General features: G+C 44.6%; 1 protein-coding gene across 1 annotated transcript; it reads left to right on the top strand.

The window, feature by feature from the left end:
* Positions 1-3,011: 3,011 nt before the first annotated feature.
* On the top strand, positions 3,012-11,236 carry LOC102230425 (proteoglycan 4-like). Its single transcript, XM_023328171.1, has 3 exons — positions 3,012-3,290; positions 5,374-5,689; positions 6,501-11,236. Exons 2-3 carry the CDS (start codon positions 5,384-5,386, stop codon positions 9,858-9,860), a joined length of 3,666 nt encoding a protein of 1,221 aa, XP_023183939.1. The 5' UTR covers positions 3,012-3,290; positions 5,374-5,383; the 3' UTR covers positions 9,861-11,236.
* Positions 11,237-12,279: the final 1,043 nt, after the last annotated feature.

Genomic DNA, 12,279 nt, shown 5'->3' with positions numbered 1-12,279 from the left:
GTGTGTGTGTGTGTGTGTGTGTGTGTGTGTGTGTGCGTGCGTGTGTCGACACGCTCAGTCGTGTTTATTTTACTTTTTCATCCATTATTTTTAATTACGCCTGTGGAGAGAAAGGCTGGCCAAACAGGGATACAAAAGATGTGTGTGTGTGTGTGTGTGTGTGTGTGTGTGTGTGTGTGTGTGTGTGTGTGTGTGTGTGTGTGTGTGTGTGTGTTAAAGATATGGGACATAAAATGTGAGTATTAGGGGGCGAAATAAGGACCACTGCCCAGATAGAAAAAGGTTCCAGTGGATGGACAGCGCACTGGCCATCCGAAAAGGGCTGTGGACGGGGCGGTGGGGGATTAGCGGTTTGGTCTGGGGGAGGGAGCAGAATGGATGACTCATACTGTAGACAATCTCCTGGACACTTTGTGTAGACACAGTTCAGATAGAGGCCCAAAGATGTTCCTCTGAGAGCGAGGGAGAAAAGGGGAAGTACATGAGAACTCTTTAAAAATTCAACCCTCTAAAATAAACAGCCAACAGGAGTCAGGTTTTTCTTTATTATATGGCTCACCACCCAGGGCGCCAATAGTGCAGCGGTCTGCTGCTGGAAATTATAGCTTTGTGTTATTCACTGATGTCTATTCTGTACTTTTTTTTATTTTTAAAGTTTTATTTGCTTTAGTGACCTTTATTTGATAGTTAATTGACAGGAAAGCGGGTAATGAGAGAAGGGGGAAGACATGCGGCAAAGGTCGCCAGGCCGGGAATCGAACCTGCGACGGCCAAGTGGGGGACTATGTGGGTTGTGCTCGACCCTGATTTCTATTCTATATTAAATTTATTCACACTTTCAATGTTTTAAAGGGATTTCAACTGCATTTGGTTCACTTTAGATCCAAATTTGAAATATTTAGTTTGGTCCACCTTGAACTGGATTACGCCACACTGATCAGAGATTATTTAATCTATCATATCATGTTCCACACTGTTTACAGATTCTTTAAAAAAAAAAAAAAAAAAAAGACTGTTTTGATTTGTGAATCCTTAACTTCATTTCTGAAATCTAAGACGGAGCTTATTCATGGAACAGCCATGTTGTGGTCATATATAATAATGTGGAGCTCATACATTTGGTGGCAGATTTTAATTGTTGGAGCACTGTAATAATGTTTTCGATACCAAAACAATTGTATGTCGGTTACTTTTTTTTTTTTTTTGAAATGGCCATCATCTTAAAATAAAACAATGGAGGTAAATCAAAACACTCAATTTGTATTTTAAAAGTACTTTACCCAAAACAGAATTATAACTTTTGTTTTTTTTTACTGTTTATTTATTTGTCTTTACTTTTATTTTTGTGTATGCAGGTACTTGAAAACATTAACTGTCATATTATACATCGTAGGTTGATTTGAAAACTTTGCGCTCGCCTTCAGGTAGATCCTGAAGTTCCCCAAAGCCCCAGCTACGTCCTCAATGAGAAGCAAGTACACATGGAGTCTCTCACAACTGAAATGAGAAGCTGTTTTAAAAACGTACAGCTCAACCAGGAGTACGCAAATCCAGCAACTGGAACAAAAATGAGAGCAGCAGAGCCACTCACTGGTAATTAGCGTCGCTTCGTGTGGATTCACACGTTTTTCAATTCAAGCCCCTATTTAGTCCCAGCACATTTCTTTCTGTGCTGCTTGCATTTTGTAAATGTAAACAAACAATTTCAAAACCTCATACCCGTACCAGGATGGATGAGATTACTTTCTATTGCAAACTGCTGTTAAGTATTATGATAATAAATGGTCAGAAAATTGCTCATTTCTCATGCATTTGCATTCATTTACAAATAAATCTCTGAAGACTTTGCAATACACCCTGTTTCCGTTTACTGTATCTCTGATCCATGTTTGGCTAGTTGACTCTTATGACATTTGGACCCCAAATCAAAACCAAAATGCCTTTAAGTGCTGGAATACATTTATTGGAATCAAATAATCAGATATACCCTATGAATACAATATTCACCAAAAAACAGCAATTAAAATCTTAAGTTGTCAAAAGGAGTATCAATCATCCACCTGAACTGACTCACGGCTAATAGGATCTCACAGTAAATTGCACTAAAACTGCAAAAGTACAAAATGACGAAATTAACGTGTTCCTTCATTTCCCCCAATCACGCATGTTCCTGTGTTCCGGATGTGACGTGTGAGGTGTTAGCCAAACAGGAAGGGCAGAAGAGTGATGGCCGGTTCTTTTTTTTTGTTTGTTTGTTGTTGTTTTTTTTTTTTTAGCAAAAATCGGACAGTTGAATATAAATGCAGAATATGTATTAAGAATCATACACTTATAATAATGTCTAAACACATTCATAAAGTTAAACTGTAAAATGATGTTTTAAAATGCACTTAGTGGATCCTTCTTCTTAAATCACTACAGGAACATGTTCACATACAGATATATGCGCCATGCTCGTTTAATAAATTGCTACAGATGATAGATATGATGGGCCGAGAGCGGCAGCCATATTGGAAAGTAAGTTGGGTCTGCACTAACTGAAGACTTTCCTAGTAAAACTCTTGACAATTTTTATTTGTATTTCAGATTGAGAATTCAGAAAACTAAGCTTTCGAGAGTAAGGAAAACACACCACAATGACTGTCTTATTTGTGGCTGTCACGGGGATTTTCACGGGTGGCCATTATGTCCCGCGGCTCTTCCATGGCGGCGCCACTGGTCACCATGATAGCCTATTGACTCCTAAACTCAATTTAAGCAGCACACCTGCTCATATTAAAGTATATTCTCCTCTTAACTAACTGGTTATTATTTAATAAACGCAGGCTTCACACACAGATTAGTCACACACATTCATACTTACACAAAGTAGCTCTTATACGGTAACGCCCTCTTTCCCCATCGTTATCGTTGCGAGCACCTCTACCCCCCCCTTACCCCACCCCCAGTCATAACTGAGTGACGGCAGGTCGCCATGGAAACTGCGTTACGCTCCAGGCGGCCGAGGGAGAGAAAACAAGAGCGCGAGGAGTCGTTCCACTCCTCATTTCAGCACCACGCGCCTCCGGGACAGCGCCCGAATGAACTCGCGCGTAGATTCGAGCGTCGCGTGCCTTACAAGGGACGGAGCCGAGTCAGCACCAAGTCCGACCGGAGTGGAGTGAGACGTTAGAAAACACACACACACACACACACGAACTTCTCCGAACCTGTAGCTCGGTGGACGCTGAAGGTTTTAACTCCACCCGCGAGCCAGGAGCCAGTCGCTCCCTCCAACAACACAGCAACAGGTAAGAACCCCCCTTACCGCCACTCGGCTATAGGTGAAGGTTTTAATCTGCTAACCCGGACCCTGCGCCGATTTGTTTAATTGCCTCCCCGGCGCGTCTCAGGTGTAAATAAGTGGATGATGAAATGATTAGCGGGAGGGCAAAGCAAAACCCCAACGCTTCATCTCGATAAACTCTCTAAATCCAAAGCAGCCCAAACTTTAATGCCCGCAGCAGCCGGTTAGATAATGAGAAACTACAAGCTCTGCTTATTCTTAGACACTGATATTCTGCTCACGTGTTTTTGTGTTCAAATCTCAAACTTTATGCTGTCAAAACTAGCAAGTTATTTTTTTTGTATTTAAAGGCTTATGCTTACCAAGAACAACAAGAGTAACAGCATAGCTGTATCTAGATTTGTTGACCTGTGGGCTTCTTTCAAAAAGCAAGCCGAATAGCTACATGTTTTTGTAGATGATGTGTTTACGTCTGTTTCGCATGCAGCTCGGTGCAGGGAGCCTGAGCTTTTTGTTGTGTTTCCAGTGGCCATAGATTATGTGCGTGCTGAGCCGATACGCCTGGATGAGTCACTCAGCCTGCAAGTTTGCTGAAGAGTGCGAATATGGGAGGATTGGGGAGAGAGGATGGAGAGGGGAAGGGACACAGGGATACAGGGGCCAGCAGGAATATGGAGGAGACCGCCTTGTCTTGTCCTCTCAAGACATTGCCTTATTGTGCATGTGGTCAGAGGCAGCACATGGGAGCCCTGTTTATTGATTCAGGATGGGTGACTGTTTCGCCAATTGATCTCACTGAAGTTGGATGCAGTTGTCTCATCTTGCCTTTAGCAGATCGGATAACTTCTTTAATGTTGTTGTTTTTTGTAGGGCTGCCCCTTTGATGCTTTAGTCCCCAAACTGTAGTGCTGCTCCCGTGTTTGTTGATGCATGCAGCGTGGATTAAATTACATCCAAACCCTCCCCATAATAGATTGTTTGCGGTTGTACCAAACCGTAGCCTTCTGGTGTCAGTCAAGCTGATACCAGAAAGCATCCCATTACTGCTCATTAGTATCCTGGTCTTTAGCCCACTGGTATTGACAAATCATAGCAATCAGCAGCACTCAGCTGTAGCCCAGAGTGACAGCTATTGATTAAAGCAAACAAAAGATCATAATGGGCTAGTATGAACCACAGTTGCTCATTCAGACATGAGCGCTCGCTCCGCAGAAACACTTCGACAGGCTCAGACAATTGCACGCTTAATCATGTTACACATACCGCCTGGGCAGACTTTGGTTGGATGCAAAGGAAAAGCTGTGTGCAGATTAAATGGGGGATGTAGGAGCTCTAGGACAACTTCATGCAGAAACGAGGCGCATAAAAGGCTGAACTAAAAATGAATAAGCTGCTGTGAAATTGTTCTGGTGAGTTTTGTAACTTTCAGGGAGGCGTTTTAGTAAAGTTTGCCCACCCTCGCAGGAGCGCCGTGCGAGTAGCGTGTGCACATCATGTGCTGCACACACAAAAACAGATGTGTGTCTTTAATTAGTGACGTTGGTGTGATTAATGCAGTCTGCTGGTGATGACTCATTCCGATTAACCCTTGCTCCCCTGGTGGAAAACAAAACAAAACATAAAGGTTTAAGTTTAGAACACGTCCATTAAAACAAACTGTGCCTTTAATTTTCTGTGTGATAAATTCTAATCAGGTAACCACAAAATTAAAAATAAAATAAAATTACTGAAAAAAAAGGCATAAGTTCTAGCTGGTAAACACTGTAATGTGTTTCTGGCGTCAAAAACCACCCCTTAATTTGTTGTTGTTGGGCAATGGATGGATATTTATCCAAAGCACATTTCTGTGCTTTGCTCCATGTGTCAGTTTAGCAGCACAGCAGTTGCATTAGCATTGTAGGAAAGCTGTCAGCCAAGCTGTGACTTGCAGACAGCAGACTGGCAGGGAGCATGCATCCGAGCGCTACAGAGTGCTAAGTGTGTGCTTGTGTGACAAAATGCGACTGCATGCGAGTTAAACATGTAGCACCTCCTGATGAGGAGTTGTAATAAAGTCTCATTACCACCCTGGTGCTCTCCCCCCGCAGGGCAAGAAGCATGTCTGAGAAGAAACCCAGCCAGCGGTTTCACAGCCTGAACTCAGAGCAGGTGGAGGTGCTGCATCAGGTGCTTTCAGAAGTGGTGCCCATTCACGGCCGCGGGAACTTCCCCACGCTGGAGCTGCGACCCCGTGATATCATCATAGCGGTGCGGGCCAGGCTGCAGAAGCAGGGAATCACGGTCAGAGATGTCCGACTGAACGGCTCCACGGCCAGCCATGTCCTGGTTCGGGACAACGGGACGAGCTACAAAGATCTGGACATCATCTTCGGAGTGGAACTGCCGAGCCAAGAGGAGTTCCAGGTGTGAATTCTTGTGTTTGTTTGTTTTTTTTATTACACAATTTGAGAAAAAGCAGGCAATAGCATCAGGTCTTCTATTTTTATTCCAGCATTAGATGTCCTATACTATGACAGTAAAGTTAATGCTAGCCTCCGATAACAGCTGAGGAACATTTACTTTGATTTTGTAAGGCCTGCCTTGTGCGTGGCTGCACCTCTTTACACTTAGCAAAGTACTTGAGGTTGAAATATGGAGTGAGGTTAATAATTTGGTGTCATGCTTTCTTTTACATTCAGAATCTTTCCATCATTTAGCTGCACTTATAAGCAAACCAAGAAGTTTCACTTTTAGGCCTTATTGCTACATTGCTCAAGATGTTTTTGTTCTCCATTGTTAAAAATAAATTATCGTAGTCTGTGAGATTTCAATCAAAAACACTGCGAAACCTATGCCACAGCAGTAGGGGGCGATAACAATCACCATTAACAAAATTAAAAACAAAATACAAAAAGTATTCAGAGAACAACTGAAGATGCAGTAGGCCAAACACTCAAATAATTGTGGCTCCTCTTTTAATAAACAATATTAATCATATGCTTCTAGTCATTTCCTTTTTTATGTTACATTTGAAATCTAAAGTTAGGGGTCAACAAGTGCAAAGAAGGCTGGAATTTCAGCTTTTGGAAAAAAGGGTGCAAACACAGTTGTCTCCATTTTAGAAAATATTTCTGTTCGACCGAAGACTGCTCTAGTTAAATAAGACAAGCGAAACTACACTCTGGTCACTGTCAATGGTTGAAACTGTCATGTTGTTGACCTCTTCTTCCCCCAGGTCATCAAAGAGTCAGTGCTGGGCTGCTTGCTGGACTGCCTGCCCGTCGGGGTCAACAGGGAGCGGATCAGCAGCGCCACAATGAAGGAGGCCTATGTTCAGAAAATGGTCAAAGTTTTCAACGAACACGACCGCTGGAGTCTTATCTCACTGTCGAACAACAGTGGCAAAAACCTAGAGCTCAAATTCGTGAGTGCCCTTCGGCGGCAGTTTGAGTTCAGCGTTGACTCCTTCCAGATCATTCTGGACCGACTCCTAGAGTCCTACATGCAGCAGGACGTCATGCACAAGTTAAATGCTGTTAAGCTGAAGGACCAGTCAGCAGAAAGTGAGAGTAACTCCTTTTCACCTGAGCCCAATCAATCACCTGAGCAGAGAAACCCAGTAGGTTTCTCTGCTCCAGATGCAGAGAAACCCACTGTCCACTTATCCGATGAACGAGGGGGAAAGCTAAGTGGGACAGAGCTGAGGGAGGAAGTGCATGAAGTGCACGAGTCTCAGACCGAATTCTCTCAACAAGATGGGCATTCAGAAGAAACGAAAAGCTCCAAAGAAGACAAAGTGAAAGCAAATGCAGAGATGGACTTGTCTGAGCACAAAGGCAACCTGAATGATGAAGAAAAGACACCTCTGAATGCCGGATTAGAAAAGAAACAAGCTTCTGAAGAATCCGAGCCACCGGCTCAAACAGAAGCTAAATGCAACGCTGAGCTTGTAGATCAGTCTCAGCCATCAACGACAGTAGACAAGCTAGAGGAAATTAAGTCCTGTGATGGCCATCAACCAACAGGTTCAAATCTCAAGGAAGCCAGTGTCCAAAAAGAACTGGCTGACTATACAAAACCGCCTGACAAAAAGAGAGAAATCACAGGGCAGATGGTATGTTCTGATACGCCTAATGCTTCTAAAATAACTCCGGCAGAGTGTCTAAACCTTGCAGAGGAGCCCGACAGCACCGAGCAATCTGATAAAACAGACTTATCTGAGCATTTCATAGCGGATCAGAGAAGCAATGAGGCAGATAACACTCAGCACGTGTCTGCCTTGGACACATGCACATCTTCATGTGCAAAGATAGAGGCGCGGTTAGAAGATGAAAGCAAAGTGGAAACAGAGAACAGGGAGCAGATTGAAGCAGAAAGGGAAAGTGATAGGAAAACGTGTGAAATCACACAGGAGTTTTCAGCATCAGAGGAGAAACATTTAGAAGACACACAGAGTATTGATTGTTCCTGCTCCACCTCTTCCACTCTTCCACTCAGCAGCACACGGCCCACTGACACGGACGATACACTAGAGATTCATAGCGCACAATCCACAGGTAACTCAGAGAAAACAGCCAGCCCTTCTGATCCCATCAGCCCCTCAGATACTCAGGATAATTTACCCACACCACCTGGCCTTGTTTCTGACAAAAAGACCTCCTCCTCTCCTTCTTCTAAGGTCTCTGACAGACTGTCTCACATGGTGGTGCTTAAACATTCATCCCCGAAACCCCCGAGGCGGATGTGCAGAAAGGTCACGCCTAGTGCTCACTCCAGCCGAGTGTCTGAAAGTGAGCTTGTTGTTGCAGCCTATACAGATTTAAACCCTTGCCCTGCAGGTGAATCCAACAAAGAGTTTGATGTGAAGCCAGTGATTCCCACTTCAGACCCTTCAACTATCTCAACAAGTATCTCTCTCAAACCAAACTCTGGACCTGAACTTGAGCTTTCAAGTTACTCATCTTCAGACCCTGATCTTACCTCAGCTCCTGATCCAGACCCTGAGACACTTTTCCCATCACCTCCAGACCCCACATCTCCGTTACCTCAAGAAGTATCTTCCTCTAAGATGGACACGACTGATTTGTCTGAATCGAGTCTCAAAGAGACGTTACACACACCCACAGCGATGGATGAGCTAAATCAGTCCTGCATCAAAGAAAGGGTCTTTGAACCCAAAGAATCAGAGCCTCTTGACTCAGTGGACACACCCAGCACCAACACCCATAACCCTGAGAAAACAGCTGAAGAATCTCCAGCTGGGACAGGGGAACAGTCCAGAGACATAAGCTTGAATCAGCCAAATGTCACTTCACAAGAAACTACTCTAAGTTTACCGTCTTCCCATGCCATCATCCCCCCAGTACTCAGCCTGTCCCCTCCTCACTATACACCCTCACCCCCTTGTCCCAGTCCTCCCCCATGTTTGACTCCTCCATCTCCAATGTTAAGCACTATGAGCCCGACGAGCTTTAGCTCTCCACCCCAAAGTTTCAGTCCAACCTCTTCTTGCCTCAGCTCACCTCCTTACCTCACTCCTCCGATGCTCAGCCTTAGCCCTCCCCCACTCTGCGCATCGCCGCCGTCGCCCTGCCTCAGCCCTCCCCTCCTCTGCTTCACCCCGCCGGAGGAGTCTGGTGAACTTTTACCTCAGGGATCTTCGGATACAGAGTCTTTGATAATAAATGCAGATGAGAATGAGCATGGCGACCTGTCCTCTCCTCAGTCAGGAGTTTTGCCCTTAGAGTTGGAGGAGACAAAGGAAAATAGTTACATCTCCTCTTTGCCTCAGGTTGTCGAGCCTGTCTCTTTTCCAATCACAATTCCAAGTTCCACCTCACCAGTTCTGCCTCACCCTCAGCCTGGGGATTTAGCGGTACCAACCCCTCCAAAAGCCACTAAGGCATCCATCACTGTGACTGACGATAAAGATGTTCCAAAAGCAGCCCCAGAAATAACTGACCTGTGCAGTCCCTCTCAAGCATCGGATTCAGTGCCTGCAGTTGAGGTCTTGGCAGAGAGCATGTATGGGGACTTTGAGGCAGCAATGGACCACCTGCGCTATCGGCTGATTGCAACCAGAAACCCTGAAGAGATCAGAGGTGGCGGTTTGTTGAAATACAGCAACCTGCTGGTCAGAGACTACCGGCCAGCCAGCGAGACTCAGATAAAGACGCTGGAGCGTTACATGTGCTCGCGCTTTTTCATCGACTTCCCCGACGTGCAGGAGCAGCAGAGGAAAATTCTGTCCTACTTGAAGAACCACTTCATCGGCGAGGAGAGGAGTAAGTACCAGTACCTGATGACCCTCCGCCGGGTCATAGACGACAGCACGGTGTGCCTGATGGGACACGAACGGCGTCAGACTCTGAACATGATCACAGTTCTTGCTCTGAAGGTTCTGGGCGAACAGAACATCATACCCAACACAGACCATGTGACGTGCTTCTACCAGCCAGCCCCATACCTTGCCGAGCACACAGCCCCCTATCTGGCAGAGCCTAGCTACTGCAGCTACTACATACCACAAGGGGGATCGACTCTGCTGTACCAACCTTACCCTTTACACCTCCACCCACAGACTGGACTAGTCTGAGACAGTGTGGCATAAAAAAAACACACAAAAGATTGAGGGGATGGCGCTCACCACGAGGGAAGAACTGGAGAATGGAAAACTAATCCAGGGATGAACTGTTTGGTCTATAATAGACCTGTGTGGGTGGAATTGAGTGGGTTTCACAGTAAACTTCTTGAGAACTCTATAAGGTTCTAACATGATTATATGTAATTATATCCGGGCTTTGCGGGAAAATAATAATTCTTCCGATATTGTTCAAATTCCAGAAAATGCCGTATGCACTGCATGAGTCATAGGTCTTTGGTCTCCCTGGGAAACCAACTGTGCTGTTGACATTCACACACATCCAAACACACATGTCGGTGTGTGCGTGCACGCCGACATGTGGACACACACACACACACACACACACTTACAGGTTCTTAAATTGTTGTTCACTCCTTTCATGTTCTACTGTGTTGTTCTTAATGCGTTTGTTCAGAATGTGGACCTTGCCTGTGGTTGATATTGTGCATGGATACATTAGGACTGTTTTTTCACTGCCAAATACTGTGTGACTACTATGCTTCTCAGACAGTTTTATGTAACTTTGTCAGTCCTTTACAGAAGGGATGTGCGTGACGGGGCGACCAGTGTGCACAGTGTTTTCATGAGAGGATGAAACATTGTAACGCACTCAATGTTAGACGATGCATGAGTAGCTTAATAGATCACATTTAAAGTCAATTAAAGACGTTTAATTTATTAGAAACTGATCTATTTTTGCAAGACTTTCCGAGATTGAAAATAGTGGTTAGTTCCAAAAGAGAAATGCCAACAACAATGCCTTTGGTGTAGACTGTACAGCATATCGGTTACAGTATTTCTTGTGCAAATACAATGAATTGCTTTCAGGTAAACTGTGTTACAATGTAGTGCTCGTTTCCTTTTCCCTTGTGGAGTTCTTTCTGTAACCATGTGAGTTATCGTACCCTCTTGTGTTGATTTAAATATTGTTCAAGTTTACTCAGTGGAGGTTGCCATGTTATAACCATCTTTGGGTCATCTTCAAACAAGGCAGGTACGGAAGACCTGCCGAAGCGAAAGAACTTTTTTGCGTATACTTGCATGATTGCTGTCTGATTGCACCATAACCAACACTGATTGAGTTCAGACAGCCCTTTTGAACCTGTGCAACAGCAACTATGGCCAAAGATGGTTTGGTTTGGAAAACAAGTGCCTAAATGTGAGACATCGTCGGCATGTCTTTATCTTACTGCACTGTGGGTGTTCGAGGGGGTGGGACCAGGGCTAGGCTGGGTCTATGTTTAGCTGTTTGACCCCTGTTACTGCTGCCCATTTTGATGTCTTCTTTAATGTAGTCCTTTGTTGTATTTTATTTGTGTATGTTTTGATAAAATAAAGAAGAAAAAAAATAAGTAAACCTCCAGGTGTGAGAGAAGCTAACTTCTTCCTATAAAAAAAAGTCTAATATTCCTGTTTTTGTTTAGGTTTTTTTTTTGTCTTTTTCCGTGATGTACACTCAATCCCCTCCTGCAGCTCCATTCCCCGAAATGACACACTGCACAACTTACGCATCTTCCCCATGATTACGCTCTGCAATGATCCACTTAGGCGTGACCGTCAAATCACTCCGATGCCCGGGAGAGCAGCCCAAAGCTGCGAGATTCTGTGTGTTTGAGGCCTCTTATCGCAAATTACCTGTCCTTCAGATGTGTTGGGAGCCAGATGACGCACGGGCTACGCAACACGGCGGGCTCAACAGTGTGTAAATGTGAGGGGAATGTAGTTTGGGAGGTGTGATGCAGAAGGGAGAGGCATAGAAAGCTTATGTCTTGTTGCTTCAGATGGGGAGGGTCCGCCTCCAGAGGCAGCATCAGGTGGCCTCTGTCTGCTCCTAGTAATTGAGACGACCCTCAGTGTAATGAGGCAATAATGCTACTTCCTGTCTTTCTTGTTGGCTTTCGATTTTCCTCCATTTTGTCACCAGTCAGAAACCTTCCTCGGGTTAGTGGCCATCTTTCAGCTCTGCCCAGGGACGTAGAAGCACAGTCTCTCACTGCAGAATCCAGCATTTCATATGAGTACATCTAGAAAAGGAAATAATATTTTTGACAAACTTACTAGTCGCACGATCTTTGGTACCCTTGCTATAACCCACTATACCAATTGAAAAGCATATTGTCTTCTTCTGTTTAATTTCACAAAGTTCAGAAGATTATCTTTACACAATCGCTATAATAATACGCCATTTTCACTCCTGCTCACCCCACAGGTCTTCTCCAGGACTGAGGCAACTCTATCCCTAACTGGAACAAGGTTCAGTTTGGGTCTGGCGTGTTGATTTGACCGGATGTTTTGGGTCACTTTCTGCTAAAGGAGCCTTGGCTTCCTAGTTTCAGCTCGGTAGCACATAGAGTCTACGACATTTTCATTC

The sequence above is a fragment of the Xiphophorus maculatus genome, chromosome 23 (assembly GCF_002775205.1).
Source record: "Xiphophorus maculatus strain JP 163 A chromosome 23, X_maculatus-5.0-male, whole genome shotgun sequence".
NCBI lineage: Eukaryota > Metazoa > Chordata > Actinopteri > Cyprinodontiformes > Poeciliidae > Xiphophorus > Xiphophorus maculatus.
The sequence above is the reverse complement of the archived record's forward strand: the minus strand, read 5'-3'. Positions and strand labels throughout refer to the sequence as shown.